The sequence below is a fragment of the Dipodomys spectabilis genome, unplaced genomic scaffold (genome assembly GCF_019054845.1).
Source record: "Dipodomys spectabilis isolate Male_0828 unplaced genomic scaffold, ASM1905484v1 ptg000215l, whole genome shotgun sequence".
In the NCBI taxonomy this organism is placed as follows: domain Eukaryota; kingdom Metazoa; phylum Chordata; class Mammalia; order Rodentia; family Heteromyidae; genus Dipodomys; species Dipodomys spectabilis.
In genome coordinates, this window is record NW_024870892.1 from 11340001 (window position 1) to 11356832 (window position 16832).

The window sequence follows — 16832 nt, forward strand, 5'->3', positions numbered from 1 at the left end:
TGGACTTGGTGGTGCTGGCAAGGCCAACTCGGGTCCGGCTGTCCCCCACATCCCCCACCCCACACTGGAGCCCCGAGGTCCCTGCCACCCACCGGCCACCATGTGTGTTGCAGATCCAGTGTAAGCTGTTTGTCTTCGATAAGACGTCACAGTCGTGGGTGGAGCGAGGCCGGGGGCTGCTCAGACTCAATGACATGGCGTCAACTGACGACGGGACGCTGCAGTCCCGCCTAGGTGAGCTTGAGCTGCCGGCCAGAGCGGGGACGCCGCGTCCACCTCTGCCTCTGCCTGGTACTGGGGGGCTCAGCTTCACCCCGGGCTTTGGCATCTGCTTCAGCTACAGTTGGGCTGGCTTTGCCAAGGAGGAGCAGTTTCCCAGCCACTCTGCCCTTGCCTCTTGTCCCCTCTCCCACCAACTTCAAAAGCACACTGTCCAGGCGCTGCCCAGCATGGCTCCTTGCCCCGGTGCCCTTGGCAGCTAAGTGTTCGTTAGCTAAGTGTTCCCAGCCACCTGCACTGAGACGCCCTCACCCCAGAGGATGCTCAACCACACAAGCGTGTGCCAAGCCAGGCTGGCCCTGTTCCCATCCCCCCATCCTTCCTCCCACCCTCCCCCCAGTGGCAGATAAGTCCTGCCGCCCTTCCTGTGGAATCTGTCCTGTGTTAACAGGGCTGGGTAGTAGTGGGGGCTGCACCCCAGCCTCAGCATTTCTATGTGGTCAACACAAGCTCTAATCCTTGTGCCCCTGGGTGGGTTCCTGCGCTCTGACCCTCCCCACGCCTGTCTGGTAGGGAGAGCTGGGCCCAGAGCAGCCTCGCACCTCCCCCTTGCTGTGCTCCACTGGCTGCAGCGATGTGTGCCCTGCTTCCTGCTTCCTGCTTCCTGCTCTCCTGGCCCCAAGAGGTTCGCCCACTGCGGGTGTTCTGGGGAGTTATCCAGTGGCTCAGTGGGAGGTGGTCTCTGCCACCGTGGGTGGACAGGAGTGCGGCTGTGGGCCGGTCCCCACTGAGCGCCTTTTTGGTTGCAGTGATGCGGACCCAGGGCAGCCTGCGGCTGATCCTCAACACCAAGCTGTGGGCGCAGATGCAGATGGACAAGGCCAGTGAGAAGAGCATCCGCATCACAGCCATGGACACCGAGGACCAGGGCGTCAAGGTCTTCCTGATCTCGGTGAGCTGACTCTCTATGCTGAGGTGGTGGCGGCAGCCCCTGAGAGGCCCAGGCACCCCTCAGGATGAGCGCCCGCTGCCTCCCGCCTGGCCTGCTGGGGCCTCACACCAGGGCTCGGGGCCGCTCTACTCTTAAGTATCCCCCCAGTTCGCTGTGCCCCTCCTGCTGCCTCCATCGGTGCCTCGCCAAGGGGTGGCAGCCACCTGTCCCAGCCAGCACTGACTGCCCCGATCCGAGTCCCTTCCCAGATGCCTGGGTGGCCCTTGAGGAGAGGTCAGCCAGCCATGCAGACCTGACCCACATGGCTGGCGGGGCCTTGGTGGGTGGGGTGCTGACTCCTCTCAGTTGCTACAGGCAGGCAGCCCTGTCTTCACCATCTCCTCCCCAGGCCAGCTCCAAGGACACGGGCCAGCTCTACGCGGCGCTGCACCATCGCATCCTGGCCCTGCGCAGCCGTGTGGAGCAGGAGCAGGAGGCCAAGGTGCCAGCCCCCGAGCCCAGGGCCGCCCCGTCCAATGAGGGAGACGACAGTGATGAGGACGACGATGTGCTGGCTCCCTCGGGGGCCGCCAGCACCGGTGAGCCGGGCAGGCCTATGGGAGGGGAGGAGCCAGAGCTACCCCCTGCCCTGCAGTGGCTTGGCCATCAGGTCCCCTCAAGACCTGACAGGACCCTGTACGCTCACCTACAGGTGCCGGGGACGAAGGGGACGGGCAGACCCCCGGGAGCACATAGCGGCCGGAGCCTGCACATGAGCCTGCTGCTTTGTCCGTCTGTCCGCCGCCCGCCCCTCCCTGCAGGCTGCGTCCACAGGCCGGAACCGGAACCACACCCGCCGGGTTGGCCACTGTGTGGATCGGCTCGTCCAGTTCAAAAGCAGACCCGGGAGCTGCCTGGATGTGGTTTTGGGACACGAGTCTCATCATATTGATGAGCCAAAAAGAGTGTTCCCCGCCCCTCCTTGATTGAAATGGCACATTAAGACTTGTCACAGCCTCTCACTGGGACTCAGAGACCTGCTTTCTTCACCCGAGTGTTGCAGCCCGGGCACCGAGCGGCTGCCGCCCCCTCCAGCCGGTCTGGCTGCGTGGCAGCGGCGGGGGCCGGGGTGGGGTCTGTCGGTTCACAGGAGGGCAGGTGCTGGGCCCACGGACATTCTGTTTACTACTTTCTATTTCCCAGTCCCCATGCTCTTGATTTGGGGTTTCTATTTTACACTTTTTTTTTTTTTTTTAATTTCAAAGGCTTTGGTTTGGGTGTCTTGGATTAAGATGCCCCTGAGTGCTGAGCAGGCCTGGCCTGCCCTGCCCTCCCTGCGGCCCGGCCTCCTGAGCTGTGAGTGTACAGCCCCCCGGGGCTCAGCGTGGGGCTCCTGTCTGGCCTACACCTGGAATGCCTGTCGGGAAGGTCCCCAGGGCCCCCCGCACCCACTCCCCATCCATATCACGTGGTTCACCATCAGGCACCCCAGCGAGGACCCCTCCCTGCCCTTGGCCATTCCTTGCCCAGCCTCAGACATCGTGACTATCCGGGGCCTCGAGAGGCAATGGGTGTCAACCAGGCGCCTGCTGAGTGGCAGGGCCCTGCCCTGGACAGCAGGCTGTGCCCATGCACGCAGCCCGCACAGCCCCCCGGGGCCTGCACACACTGGCCCCGCAGACTTTGGAGGAAATCTCCGCCCCACCTTGGGCAGAGGCCTCCGTCCTTTGCGAGTGCCGCGTCTGCCTGGGCCAGCGGAGACACCGGAGGCCAAGCTGAAAGCTCAGTCCCACTGCTTCAAGCCTTAGCCAGCTAGGGACAAGTAAAAGCAGACCATGCCCGTGTGTTCTGGAACATTTATGTAAGATTGTCATATGAAATGTATTTGGGAACTACATTAAAACTTTTAACTAAAGTCCTGGCTTCCTGTGCACACAAGGGGCCTCCGGAGGTTCAGCCCCTCCCCTGGCTCTGCTCCCGCCCAGGGGACCCCCACAGAGAGGGCTGGGCTGGCCGTGCTGTGAGCCAGCATGTATGGGGAGGACCATCCTCTCCCCAGGCCCACACCAGTCACCCGGTTGTTGGGACTGCTCCCCCTTCCCTCCTGTGGAATTGGGCCTTCCTGGCCCCCCTCCCCCCCCCCCCCCCCCCCCCCCCCCCGCTCCTGGGGCCGCTGGACGCGGCTCACAGCCTCCAGGCGCTGGTCATCATGGCCACAAACTCCTCGTCAGTATCCACAGAAGCACTGAGGCCGCAGTAGTGGTCCTGGAACTCGGCCAGTGTGACCTGCGGGGGTGCGGGCTGTGATGGGCAGCCGGGGTGCTGGGGGAGAGGGGAGGCTGCACGGGTACCCACCTGCCCATCCTTGTCGGAAGACTCAAAGGTGTCCAGGAAGCGGCGGAGGGCCTCCTCCTCCGTCCATTCCCCGCTCCGCACCTTGGGGTGAGCCCGGCCGCTGTACACCCCACGGAGGTCCTCCACCGTCACCACACCGTCCCCGCTGCGGTCCAGCTTGGCAAAGGCGGCGGCAATGACCGCTTTCCGGGCCTGGGACAGGGGGGGCTAGGGAGGGGCAGTGACTGGGATGGAGCCTGGCACTGGGGTACCCTAAGTCAGAGATGGAGGGGGTCCCACCTCCCAGCCAGCACCCAACCCCCCAAGGCCGCCTCACCCGTAGTGCACGCAGGAACTCCTCCAGGTCCAGGCTCCCGCTGCCGTCACGGTCCCAGCGCCGGCACACGGCGTCCGCCTCGGCCTGGTCCAGCGCCAGCCCCAGCTGAGCCAGGCCACGCCGCAGCTCCCCCGCGTCCAGGGACCGGCTCCCATCCCGGTCCAAGCGGCGGAAAAACCTAGGGGCAAACGAGGCTGAGGAGGCTGCCATCTCTGAGTAGCCGGTATGGGGGGTGGGGCGAGGGGAAAGGAGGACCCCACCCTCCCCTCACCTGGCCAGGCCCTGGATGCCCGAGGACCCTCGGGACAGGCACTGTGCCCGCAGCCTCTCCATGATGCCATCCCCCGTGTCCATGCTGGGGCAGCTGGAGGGAAAAGGGTTCCGTGGGACTCTGGTAGGGCAGCCAGGGTAGAGTGGGGTCACCTTGCAGCACCTCCGCCCCTTGCCTCTCACCTGGCCTGCGTCTGTCTGGGAGTCTTGCTGGCTCTGCCCAGTGTTAGTTTTGGTTCTGCCTGGAGAGGCTGTTGCCAAGGGACCTGGCTCTGGGGACAGGGAGGGGCCTGGCTGGAGCGTCCTGTGCCCAGAAAATGGCTGCTGGAGGCAGCGTCTCGTCCTCCTCCAGCCCTGCTGGGCCCAGGCCTGAGCTGCAGCCCTCCTCAGGCCCAGGTGAGCAGTCTGCGGCAGGGCAGAGCCCAGGGCCTGCCTAGGTCCTGAGATTCTGTCAAATCTCACAGGGGTCATCAGAAAGTAACTGAGCCAAGATGGCTTTTTTGAGTGTGTGCCAGTCTTGGGGCTTGAACTCGGGGCCTGGGAGTTGTCCCTGAGCTTTTATGATCAAGGTTAGCGCTCCACCACTTGAGTCACAGCTCCACTTGCAACTGTTTGCTGGCTCATGGGAGATAAGACTCACAGACTTTCCTCCCCAGGCTGACTTCAAACTATGATCCTCAGATCTAAGCCTCCTGAGTAGCAAGGCTAGGAGTGAGCTACCAGCGCCTGGCTTGTTCTGTTTTTGTTGTGCTGAATATGGAACCCAGGGCCAGAAACACACCGCCATGCCTCCAGTGCTGTTACTCTTCTAAAAATCAGTGCTGGGACACAGCTCAAGGTAGATTCAATCCCAGTACTCTCCACCAGTCTGATAAAGGGTAAGAATGTAGCGTAGTGGTTGAGTGCTTGTCTGGCACATGTGAAGCCCTGAGCTAAATTTCCAACATGGAAGGGAGGGGAGGGGGGAGGAGGGAATACAGGAATTTTTATATTACTAGGAAAGGGAAACTTCTTTTTTTTTTTTTTTTGTCGGTCGTGGGGCTTGAACTCTGGGCCTGGGCGCTGTCCCTCAGCTCTTCAGCTCAAGGCGAGCGCTCTACCACTTGAGCTACAGCGCCACTTCTGGTTTTCTGGTGGTTTATTGGAGATAGGAGTCTCACGGTCTTTCCTGCCCGGGCTGGCTTTGAACCGAGATCCTCAGATCTCAGCCTCCTGAGTAGCTAGGATTACAGGCGTGAGCCACCAGCACCCGGCTTAAGGGAAACTTCTTAATGTTAAAGGAAACAAGAAAAGGCTGGCAATATTCTTTCCTGGACATTGATAGTTCACACCTATATTCCTAGCTATTCCAGAGGCTGAAATCTAATGATCAAGCTTAGAAGCCAAGCCTGGGTAGAAAAGTCCATGCAATTCTTATCTCCAGTTTATCAACAACACTAGCGGCATGGTTCAAGTTGTAGACCACCAGCCTTGAGTGAAAAAGCCAAATGAGAGTGTAAGACCCTAAATTCAAGCCCCAGTATCAGCAGGAGAGAGAGAAAGAGAGAGGGGAGGAGGGAGGGAGGGAGGGAGAGGGAGAGAGGTTCAAAATGAGATGCCAGGCCAAGCACCAATGGCTCACCCCTGTACTCCTAGCTTCTTAGGAGGCTGAGATCTGAGGATCATGGTTCAGTTGGGGTAGGAAAGTCTGTGAGACTCTTATCTCCAATTAACCACCAAAAACCAGAAGTTGAGCTCTGGCTCAATTGGTAGAACACCAGCCTTGAGCAAAACAAGCTCAAAGACAGCGCCCAGGCCCTGAGTTCAAGCCCCTGCGCCAGCACAAAACAACTACAACAACAAAAAAGATGGCAGGCTGGGGTGCAGCTCAGTGCTGAGCACTTGCTCGGCCTGTGTGAGGCCCTGGGTTCAACCCTAGCACTGGGGAAAAAACAAAAAGGATGGGGGCGTGGCTCAAGCAGTAGAGGGCATGGTCCGAGTAGTAAGGCTAAGGTGTGTGACTCAAGTGGTAGAGCATCTGCCTAGTGAATGTGAAACCCTGAGTTCAATCTCTAGTACCACAAGGGGGGCAAGGGGCGGGGCGGGGGGGGGGGGGAAGACAGCAGAATCTCAACAGTAACTGTCCCCAAATACTGGGAGCGACCTTAAACTCCAGTCATAAAAGCTGTTTCTCTGTCACGTCTCTTGGTTTGCACAGGTGCCGACTGGGGGCAAGTGTGTGTGCACAGGTGGCTCCATGCTTACGACAATCCTGGGGCGGAGCAGACCCAGCCATGAACCCCAGGCCTAACCGCCCTAGTCAAGGCCCTCCCCAGGGCCTCCTCTCCAGCCCTCCTGCCAGGAAGAAAGGACAAACAAGGACCCAGGCTAAGAATCATCCGATTTTATTCCTGAGGACAGCCAGGCCCCAACCTGCCCCCGGCTCTGTGAAGCAGCACCCACTTATTCCTGGGAAGGGCGGGGAGGAAGCATACCCTCACCACTGCAGAGGGCCACTGTCCGATGTCGGGTGGGAAGGCAGTCCCATCCTGATGGCCAGAGATCAGACTTTCCAGCCGAAACAGACCCTGCCAGCCCCTCGGCAGCTCCTGCTGACAGTTCCCTGAGTATAAGGGCCAGGGTGTGGCTGCACCCAGGCTGGGGGTGAGAAGGCACAGGAATCTTGATACCAAACTGCGACTATTTCCATTTCTTAGCCTGGGAGGGCAGTGTGGAAACGCAAAATGCAAAAACAGATACTCCAGGGCTGGGAAGGTGGCTCAGTGGTAGAGCGCTTGCCTTGCATGCCTGAGGCCCTGGGTTCAATTCCTCAGCACCACATAAGCAGAAAAAGCCGGAAGTGGCGCTGTGGCTCAAGTGGTAGAGTGCTAGCCTTGAGCAAAAAGACTCTCAGAGACAGAGTTCAAGCTCGAGGACTGGGGGGAAAAAAAAAGTGGAATCATTGTAAGGCAGGGGTGAGGTGGGAGGACGAATTATTACTTCAGGTGAGAGGGTCAGGTAAGGCCTCTCTGAGCAAAGACCCAAGTAAACAGAGTCAACAGTAAATGAGGGAAAGAGCATTCTAGGCAAAGGCACAGAAAGGCCAAAGGCTGTGAGGCAAGACACCATCAGGAAAAGGCTGCAGCATGCAGCTTGGGCAGTCTGGTTGCCAGCACCTCTACATGCCCCTCCTGCCTTCTCTACTTTGGTGATGAAAGGCTGAAGGAGAGCTGGGTGCTGGGTGGTTCATGTCTGTAATCCTAACTACTCAAGAGGCTGAGATTTGAAGATCACAATATAAGGCCAACTCAGGCAGAAAAGTCCATGAGACTCCATCTCCAATTAGTTAGCAAAAAGCCAGGCTGAATGCATGGCTCAAATGGCAGAGCTCCAGTAGTGCAAATGGCCCCAAGTCAACCCCAGTACCACCAAAACTCAAAATAAAATTGGGGAGGAGGGGAGAAGCTGAGGGAAGGTAAAGTTTTGGAAAGTAGATCCAGGATTTAAAATGATCCCCAAAAAACCAATGGAAAATGGGATAAAGCAATTTTTTTTCCCAGTCCTGTGGTTTGAACTCAGGGCCCGGGTGCTGTCCCTGAGCCTCTTTTTGCTCAAGATTAGAGCTCTACCACTTGAGCCACAGCACCACTTGTGGCTTTTTCTGAGTAGTTTATTGGAGACAAGAGTCTCCCAAACTTTTCTGCCTGGGCTGGCTTCAAGAAACGCGATCCTCAGATCTCAGCCTCCTGGGTAGCTCAGATTACAGGTGTGAGCCACCAATGCTGGGCAAGGCTACCCATTTTTGACTGAGATAAAAAGAAAAAGCTATAACCCAAGGATGGAAGATGATTCCAATGAACAAGAAGGCAAAGGGCTAGTGGGGAGAGAGGTAGAAGAAAAACTCAACCCACGTAGATCTTGGTACCACATGTGTCCACAGAGACAGAGAGGACTTGCCTCAGTCTTCCAGGCCCCATGGGTAGTCTAAGAAGTAAGGGACAACACATCTCCTAGCCTGAATATCTAGGGTTCAGATTCAGGCAGGCACTGACTGCCAAGACTGAAGAAAAAAAAAAAAAAGTCCACAGTGTTCACATAAGCATTGCCAGTTTTTCAACAATGAGAGATGCAAAGTTTCACTGTTTGTTTTAACTTGTCTGGGCTAAGTGGTATTCAGCCTATGGGCTCCTGTTTATAAAAAAAAAAAAAAAAAGTCATTTTTGCAATCCCCAGCACTGCAGAAAAAAATTTAAAAAATGAAAACTTGGCTTTTTGCTTCTTTCCATGTTTGGACAGGACGATGGCTGTGTCCCCAGCATGCCCTCCAGGATGTGATTTCCACAGTGGTGATTCCCAAAGGCACTTCCTCTATGTCTGGTTCTTCAACCCTGTGCTCCAGGGTTCACACCGTGGTCCCAAACACCGCAGGCTCGAGGTAATCCTCACTCCCTTCCTCTCCAGTGCTGTTGGCTAGGGGCGGGCCAGGTCCTCTGGGGAGCAGATGGCAGGGGTCATTGTCCGGCACGGGCCCCAGCTGCTCAGCCTGGGCCAGGGCAGCCAGCAGTGTGGTCAAGGAGGGCCGCTGGCGACAGATGTCCTGCAGCAGCTCAGCCCGAGGCCGCAGCTGCCCTATGAGCTCATCTCGCTGGCGCAAGGCAGCCTGGAGGCTGTGGACAGAGGCCTCGGACACCAGCAGCTGCTCCTGCAGAGCTGAAATCTCCCTGGATGAGAGACAACACGGAGACGGTCACGGTACTGGGGGACCAGAGGGACAGCTTCTTCCCACGCCTGCTCCCTCCCTCCCCCAACAGAAGTTCCTCAGGCCCATCCAGAGCAAATTCTCATTCCCCTCAGCTGCTTCAAAGCCTGCCTCAACACAGGGAAATGTTACATCTCCCCCTATCCCACAGGATGGCATTTGGAGATGGACCTTTTAGGGACTAGGGAAAGCAGGATCCCTGGGACTGGTGCCCCCCCCTCTTTTTTGGGGGTCAGTACTGGCGTTTGAATTATCAGCCTCACAACTCTCAGTTGGCTGGCTTGCCATGCTTCCAGCACTGGTTGGTTGGTTTGTTTTTGGCTAGGTGCTGCTATCCATATAGATCTGCTTAAAACTTGTTTGAGTCTCCATCCTCCCACTCTTCATCTCCCAAGGAACTAGGATTACAGGCATGAGCTACTGCACACAGCTTCTAGTTCCTTCACTCCCTCCTTCTCTCCTCTTTCTCTCTCCTTCTCCCTCCCTCTCTCCTATCCTGGGCCTGAATGCTATCCCTGAGCCTCTTCATACTCAAGCCTAGTGCTCTACCACTTGAGCCACAGCCCCACTTCTGGCTTTTTCTGAGTAGTTTATTGGAGGTAAGAGTCTCCCAGACTTGTCTGCCCAGGCTGGCTTTGAACCATAGTCCTCAGGACTCAGCCTCCTGAGTAGCTAGGATTACAGGCATGAGCCACCTGCACCCTTGGCGTCTCTTTTTATGAGGATGCACATCCAGCTGGGCATGTTTGTTTGTTTTGGTTTTGTTTAGGATCTTCAGGGACTTCTATGTTTGCCTGAAGCGGACCTCAGACCTCTATCCTGCAGGAAGGGGATGGCATATGACTATCACTCAGCCTGGCTTATAGGTGGAGAATGGATCTCATTCACTTTTTTTTTTTTTTTTTTGGCCTGGGTTGGTCTGGAACCGTGATCCTCCCAATCCCCCTTTCCCAAGTATCTGGGATTACAGGCGTGAGCGCACGCACCCAGGAACACAGGCAATCTTCACAAACGCACAGGTGCCATCATTCCATCGCCCCCGGCCGCGGCTCCCGCTGCCCTGTGGCAGTGATCAGGGTGATCTCCGGCCCTCGAACCGGTCATGACCATCGATGTGCCCTTCTGGGAACATTGGCCAGGTTTGAAGTTCCGAATTCACTACTCGAATTTACTGATTTAACTTTCTTGGAGTTTTGTTGTTTTCCTCAGTTCCACCAGCAGTCAGCCTCCGCGTGAGTGCAACGCGATTCCCCCGTCCTTCCCTTCCCAGTCTCCGCTCCACCTCCGCCCACCTCCTCCGGGAAGTCCGCCTGGGCCGCCCCGGGGCCTCACCGGTCCTTGGCGCGGCCCAGCTCCTCCAGGGCCGTGCGCTGCTGCTGGTCCTGGCGGGACAGGCGCTCGGCCTGGGCGCGCACCGTGCGCTCCGCCGCCTCCAGGCGTGCCTCCAGCTCCGCCGCGCGCCGGTGCACGGCAGCCAGGTGCGCGTTCGCCTCCCGGATCTGCAGGGCGGGCGGTGCAGACATGGCCCCGGGCTCAGGCCCCAGGCCCGGCCACGCCCCACCCGGGGTGGCCGGTTACGAGCAGGGCGACGCCCCTCTCCAAGAACAAGCCCGATTGGCTGCAGTCCTCCCCTGGGCCCGGCTCCAGAACTAGGTTGTGCCTTCCTCCAGCCAGAACATTCGCACTGGTTCCAGGACGGCCGGAGCTCCGCCCCGAATCCCTGCCTCGCCCCAGGATTGGTTAAGATCTTGACAGACAGGCCACGCCCCCAGATTGGCTTTGGGTTTCTGCGCCGCTGTCCAGATGCTGCTCTACCAAGCGGGTGGGTCAACACTTCTTAAGCGACTACATCTGACCACTCCCAGCAGACACGCCCAGCAGAGGAAAGCCCGAGAGGCTTTCCTCGGAATCGCGACTCCGTTGAGGGGAGTCCCAAGAAAGACCACGCCCCGTAGCTTCTACAGCCATTGAAAGATCGTTTGTAGAAGTGGCCACGCCCCCTTAGTCTAGAGCCAACTTTGACACGGCCTAGGCCAAAGCCCGCTAAATTCCCAGCACGCGGATTGGTTATATGTCTGACAAACCCCGCCCCTGATCCTCGCCACGCCCCCAAATAGTGACACGCGGAGACCATGGCCACGCCCCAGAGAGATTCTAGCTCTACCAGTGGCACGGCGCCGGCAAGCCCCGCCCCATAATTACCTCTCCAGCCTATTAAGTGGAGCCCCGCCTAGCGCTGTAGTGTGTGCTTGGGTTTGGCCTGGCACCTGTCACCGTCTCTCCCCTAGCTAGGTCAGACCTAATTTCCAAAGGTCAAACTGCCAACTTGGGCTAGCAAAATCCATCACCGCTAATCACGGCAGACCTCAATTTCCCCTCAGGTAATTTCATCCCAGGGTCGGTCCCTACACTACCGCGTCACGCCGGGCGCACGCCTTCCTAGCGCTCGCGCGCGACCTCTTGTCCGTGTTCGCGGCGCTCAATAAAGTTGCACGCTTGTTGCTGGTCGGAACCTCCCGGGAGCCTGCGCGCGCCGCCCGGGAAGTCTCGCGAGGTCCCGCGGCGGCCGTCCTTGGGAGCGCGGAGCCGGCGGAGCGAGCGGCGGTGCGGGTCCGCGGCGGCCGCGGCATGGCGCGCGTCCTCCTCGATCAGTACTGGGCCGTCCCGGAGGGCACCGAGTGCCACCGCAAAAGCTACATCACCACGGTCCTCGGCGCCGGCACGGGTGAGCGCGGGGCTGCGCGGGCCCGCCCCGGGACCCCCTCGGCTGGGGCCGGTCCGACGCCGCCGCGGGGTTGGCAGGCCTGGGAAGCCGGGGTCCGGGGGCCGCCGGCGCTCGGGGACGCGGAGCCCCCCCCCCCGCCTCCGGGTGCGGGGTCGTCGGGGTCGCCATCCGCAGCCCGCGGGAGGCCTCAGGGTGGCCGGTCTCCGAGGCCCCGCGGCGGGGCACCTGGCGGGCTCAGGGCGGGGAAGCGCGGTCCGATCAGGTCTGTTTACGCCGGTCCTGAGGCTTGAACTCCAGGCCTTTTATGCTCAAGGCCGGCGCTCGACCACTGGAGCCACAGCTCCACTTCCTCCTTTTTGCTGGTTCATGGGAGATCAGAGTCTCACGGACTTTTCCTGCCCGGGCTGGCTTCGAACCGCGATCCTCAGATCTCAGCCTCCTGAGTAGCTGGGATGACAGGCGCGAGCCACGGGTGCCTGACCCCTAAAGTCTGGGTCGGGTTAGGACCTGGTGAGTAGTCAGGCATTAAAAACATTTTTTAAAAATCTGTCCTAGGGCATGAACTCGGGGCCTGGGCGCTGTCCCTGAGGGCCCCCCCCCCCCCTCAAGGCTCGTGTCCTACCACTTTGAGCCACAGCTCCACTTCCGGTGTTCTGGTGGCTCATTGGAGGTAGTCTCAGGGACTTCCCTGCCCGGGCTGGCTTTGAACTGCGATCTCAGATCTCAGCCTCCTGAGTTGCTTGGATTGTAGCTGTGAGCCACTGGTATTGATTGATTCCTTCTTTCCTTTCCTTTTTATTGTTATATCTTTAAGTAGTTGTACAAAGAAGTTCCCATTCTACAAAACAGTATATGAGTACAAAGTGTCTGACAGCATTGTCACCCATCGCTCCTAACCCATCCCTCCACTCACTTTTTTAATTGAGATTAGATGATTACATGAATTTCACATAGTCCACAGTATTGTGGGGCCTGAACTCTGGGCTTGGGCGCTGTCCCTCAGCTCTTCAGCTCAAGGCTAGAGCTCTACCATTTGAGCCACAGCGCCACTTCCAGCTTTTTTCTTTTTGCTCATGTGGTGCTGAGGAATCGAACCCAGGGCCTCAGGCATGCAAGGCAAGTGCTCTACCACTGAGCCACCTTCCCAGCCCCTGACCAAGGATTCTCAAGGCTTTAGTTGGCGCTACCACCTGGGGGAGTTAGGTCAAAGGCTAAGGAATGGCAGCACTGGGGAGCGCAGGACACCCACCGCTCTGGCATTCCAGGCCCCAGAATCTCACCCCTGTCTGGACTGTGAGCCTCATAGGCACTGGCTGAGGTCTCTCTGTAGTCCAGGTGGAGCTGGAATTGGCTGTCCTGCCTCAGCCACCCAGGGCTGGGGTTACAGGTAGACACCACAGTGCCTGGCTTCATCTGTGTCTTTACAGTGAACTTGGCTCACGTCACATCTTAACACGCGCGGGCCCCGTCTACTCACACATTCCTGAGGGGACACGTACTAGGGACTGGCAAGCATAACATTTGGGAGTTCAGTAATTCTGTTTGGGGGAAATGAAAGCAGGAAGGTGTCACCCTGACATTTGGGACCTTAGGGAGATTTTTTTTTTTTTTTCCATTTGGGGGTTTTCATTGTGTTTGTTTTCTTGGCTTGTGGTTGGTTGGTTTAGTGTGTCAGTGCCATCCCTCTCGACTCTGCTCTTGCTCGGCTTGCTCACTCAGCTGGTACTCCACCACAGGAGCCACACCTCCAGCCTGTTTGGGGGCTGGTTAATTGGAGATGGAGTCTCTCAGACTTTTCTGCCTTGACTGGCCTTGATCTATAATCCTCTAGATCTCAGCCTCCTGAATAACGAGAATCACAGGTGTAAGCCACCAGTGCCTGGCTTGCTTTGTTTGTTGTTGTTGTTGGTCATGGGGCTTGAACTCTGGGCCTGGGCGCTGTCCCTGCGCTCTTCAGCTCAAGGCGAGCGCTCTACCACTTCAGCCACAGAGCCACTTCAGTTCTCTAGAGGTTTATTGGCAATAAGAGTCTCACGGACTTTCCTGCCCAGGCTGGGTTTGAACTGTGATCCTCAGATCTCAGCCTCCTGAGTAGCTAGGATTACAGGCGTGAGCCACCGGTGCCCGGCTTGGCTTTGCTTTTTTGTTGTTCCATTTTGTGTGGTGCTGAGGATAGAACCCAGGACCTGGCAAAGGCTAGAAAAATGCTCTAGCATCGAGTTACACCTCCAGCCCCTTCAGGAAGAATCTGAGGGATTTCGAAGTAGAAGGCCATGTTGGTGCAGAGGACTCTGCACCAACACCTCCACGGGCTGTGTGGGGGGCACTGCCCAATGAGGACCCCTTCCAGCAATGGGTAAGAATCTTGCCAGAGGTGCCTTGTGGAGGAGGCCCTGAGAGATCCCAGCTTGGGACGGTCATGGGTTCCCCGGGCGGGCTCCCTTCCCTGCCCCCCCCCGCCCCCCCCCCGCCCACCCTTCATTCCCTGGGGCTCCCCTGAGGTGCCTGAACCTCCATGGCAGCCAGCCCGTACTTCCTGGAGAACCCAGCCCCTGGAGTGCACAGTGACTGAGTGCGTGAGTGAACGAGTAAGCACCACGGGGCAGAGCTGAGTAGGTGAGTGGTGTCTGAAATGATTGAATACTGTGAGCACAGAGCTGATTGAATGCGCACTGTGCATGCATAGAGCTGAGGGGATGAATGAATGAATGAATGAATGAGTGAGCACGGGGGCAGGGCGGTTGTGAGACGCAGTGTTGGGAGGAGTGCTGCGGACGGATGCCCTGCTGGGTGGGGAATGAGCGAGTGCGGGCCGCCCAGAGCGGGAGGTGGGTGCTGGGGAGGCAGGGGTGAGGCGGCGAGGGTCTCCGTGCCCACCGTGGGGGTGGTGGCGGGGAGGTGACGGGATGGGCGCTCCCTTGACCTCTGGGGTGGTGAGGACGTGGGGGTGGTCCTCGCCCGTCCGAGGCCTTAGGGGTGCCTAGGATTGTGTGGGCCCTCGCTGTTGCGCCCGCGGTGGCCTCGCCGGCCTGGGGTGATGTCGTGAGGGTCCCCTAGGGAAGGCTGTGAGAGCCCCTGGCACGCCTGTGCCCGCGCGCGCGCGGGGGGGGGGGTCCAGGTGGTCTGGGTAGCGGATGCAGGGGAGGACACGGAGGAAGATAACTTGGGAGGGACAGGAAGGGGGATATGGAGGAGGATAGGGGCTCCCTCAACCAGATGGGCCCCGTCCCCTTCCAGCCACACGCCCCGCGTGGCGGCCAGCGGCAGCTCGGTGTGTGGTGCAGTCTCACGCGTCGTTTCCCCATCAGCTCCGTCCGCCCTGCGGCCACTCGGAGGTGCCTGAGCTGCGCCTGCGCCCCGGGGGTGGCGGGCCGAAGGTGGTGACCGGTGACGCTGGAGGGGGACACCGGGCCAGACCCTGCTGCCCAGGCGCCCCCCTGCGCCCCCTGGGGAGCCGGCCGGCCCGGCTGGCGATGGAGCCGTCCTCACCACCCACCTGGCCCTGGGCTGGGGCCAGTGCAGGTCCGGCCCCCTGTGCGCACAGAAAAGCCAGTGTCTGGGCCAAGGCGGCGGAGGCAGCGGGTGGAAAAGCTGAGTGGGGCGAAGGCCTGGGAGGCCAGGGACGCGCCCAGGCCTGGCCACCCAGGCGGGGGAGGGCCCGAGAGTGGCAGCTCAAGCCGCTGGCACCCCGACGCCCTGCCACTGCCAAGGAAGATTGGGTCGCGGCCTCACAGAATAGTGGAGCCTTTGACGGGAGTGGCGCGGGGCCCCGGGCCAGGGGCGGAACCTCGCTCCCGTCTGCGGTGCAGGCCCAAGGTTCGAGGCCAGCCCAGCAGCCCCGCGGCATGCAGGCTGGCTCTGACCAGCCCCCCTCACCCCCTAGGCCTCGTCGCCGGAGCCTACAGCATCATATTCAGGCCGTCGAGCTCGCCCATGGAGAACGTGGCCAGGGTTGGTCGCTACACCTTTACTGCAGGTGTGTGCAGGGGGGGGGGGGGAAGTGCAGGGGACCCAGGAAGCCAGGGGCAGGCCAGGGCAGGGGCTGGGGGGGGGGGGGCAGTGTATTTCCCAGAGTTTCCCACCGCCCCGCACTCTTGCAGCTGCCGTTGGAGCCATGTTTGGACTCACCACCTGCGTCAGCAGCCAGGCCCGCGAGAAGCCAGACGACCCCCTGAACTACTTCATCGGAGGCTGCGCCGGAGGCCTGACCCTGGGAGCTCGGAGTGAGTGGCCTAGAGAACCCTGACCCTTGCCTTCCCCTGGGACACAGCCACCAGGCGGGCACACGTCTCTGCAGAGTTAGGGCTACTACAGAGGAAGATGCCCATGCGGCGGCCGAAGCCACTTGGCCTTTTGCACCAACAGAGCCACAGTGCATGCCCAGCCCCTTCCTCCCTCCCCCTTGGGCTGCTCTTCCAACATGCCAAGCTTTGCCCTGCCCCAGGGCCTTTGCACAGGCTGTGCGCAGCCCCAGGTATCAGCTCCATTCCCCTCACCATCCTGACACCCTGTCACCAGTGCTCAGCGCCCCTCCTGCCTGCCACACCTTGTCACCACCACCCGTGGTGGTGCCTGGCCAGGCCCCGCCCCTCAGAAGAGCCGCCCTCCCCCACCTCACCCCCACCATGCGCACACAGGGACCCTCGCCGGGGGTGTGACGCACACCCTTCTGGCTGCCCAGCATTTTCGAGCTTGGGTGGGGGCAGCGAGGATCTCTCTTCCCCCGGGACATGGGAGGATCCGGCAATCTGGACTTCTTCCAGGAAGGGCCTCAGTTTCCCCAGTCTCCCAAGCCCCGTGCCTTCCTGTAACCGGTGGAGGCCATGATGGCCTGGGAGTGGGGAGCTGGGGGGCTCAATGAAGGGCCGGGCTGGGGTGGCCCGATGGGCCCCTGCCTGATGCCACCTCTCCTCAGCCCACAGCTACGGGACGGCCGCGACGGGCTGCGTGTGCATGGGCATCGCGGCTGCCCTGCTCAAGATGGGCCAGCTGGAGGGCTGGGAGCTGGTGGCGGACAGGAAGGTGTGAGTCCGCTGGCCATCCGCCCTCCGGGACCTGGGGAGGGCCGGCGAGCCCACCAATAAACTTAATGTGGACCTGTGCGTGTCCATCCCTGATGGGGGGAGGGGCCGCAGCCCTGCGAGGGAATGCAGATCACCAATACCCCGCACCCTGCCCTGCGCCCCGCACCCTGCCCTGCGCCCCGCACCCCACACCCCGCTCGCCGCTGCCACCGCGGCCCGCCCAAGCCAGGCCGAGGGCGCCGGGCTGCCGCCAA

At 59.9% G+C, this 16832-nt stretch overlaps 4 protein-coding genes across 10 annotated transcripts in view; 2 read left to right on the forward strand and 2 right to left on the reverse strand.

The window, feature by feature from the left end:
- Ranbp3 (RAN binding protein 3) overlaps positions 1 to 3065 on the forward strand; it is a 47169-nt gene extending 44104 nt beyond the window's left edge. For all 5 annotated transcript variants that reach the window (XM_042697061.1, XM_042697063.1, XM_042697062.1 and 2 more), the window contains 4 exons: positions 114 to 234; positions 1029 to 1171; positions 1560 to 1749; positions 1863 to 3065. In XM_042697061.1, coding sequence (XP_042552995.1) covers positions 114 to 234; positions 1029 to 1171; positions 1560 to 1749; positions 1863 to 1906 — 498 coding nt within the window. In that variant the 3' untranslated portion in view covers positions 1907 to 3065. The remainder of the gene's footprint in view (positions 1 to 113; positions 235 to 1028; positions 1172 to 1559; positions 1750 to 1862) is intronic.
- Positions 3066 to 3321: 256 nt separating this feature from the next.
- Caps (calcyphosine) lies at positions 3322 to 4278 on the reverse strand. Of its 2 annotated transcripts, XM_042697068.1 has the most exons (5): positions 4275 to 4278; positions 4093 to 4185; positions 3822 to 3999; positions 3506 to 3712; positions 3322 to 3436 (listed from the first exon to the last, which is right to left on the reverse strand). In XM_042697068.1, the coding sequence occupies exons 2-5, from the start codon at positions 4173 to 4175 to the stop codon at positions 3335 to 3337; spliced, it is 570 nt and encodes a 189-aa protein (XP_042553002.1). In that variant the 5' UTR covers positions 4176 to 4185; positions 4275 to 4278; the 3' UTR covers positions 3322 to 3334. The 2 variants fall into 2 exon arrangements, with proteins under 2 accessions (XP_042553002.1, XP_042553001.1); XM_042697067.1 differs by lacking the exon at positions 4275 to 4278 and having other exon boundaries at positions 4093 to 4223.
- A 2181-nt stretch (positions 4279 to 6459) lies between these two features.
- Vmac (vimentin type intermediate filament associated coiled-coil protein) lies at positions 6460 to 10373 on the reverse strand. Of its 2 annotated transcripts, none has more exons than XM_042697070.1 (2): positions 10162 to 10373; positions 6460 to 6788 (listed from the first exon to the last, which is right to left on the reverse strand). In XM_042697070.1, the coding sequence occupies exons 1-2, from the start codon at positions 10350 to 10352 to the stop codon at positions 6476 to 6478; spliced, it is 504 nt and encodes a 167-aa protein (XP_042553004.1). In that variant the 5' UTR covers positions 10353 to 10373; the 3' UTR covers positions 6460 to 6475. The 2 variants fall into 2 exon arrangements, with proteins under 2 accessions (XP_042553004.1, XP_042553003.1); XM_042697069.1 differs by lacking the exon at positions 6460 to 6788 and adding an exon at positions 8276 to 8791.
- A 996-nt stretch (positions 10374 to 11369) lies between these two features.
- Ndufa11 (NADH:ubiquinone oxidoreductase subunit A11) lies at positions 11370 to 16656 on the forward strand. The gene is made up of 4 exons (XM_042697071.1): positions 11370 to 11554; positions 15438 to 15530; positions 15655 to 15777; positions 16470 to 16656. The coding sequence occupies exons 1-4, from the start codon at positions 11458 to 11460 to the stop codon at positions 16580 to 16582; spliced, it is 426 nt and encodes a 141-aa protein (XP_042553005.1). The 5' UTR covers positions 11370 to 11457; the 3' UTR covers positions 16583 to 16656.
- The last annotated feature ends 176 nt before the right edge of the window (positions 16657 to 16832 follow it).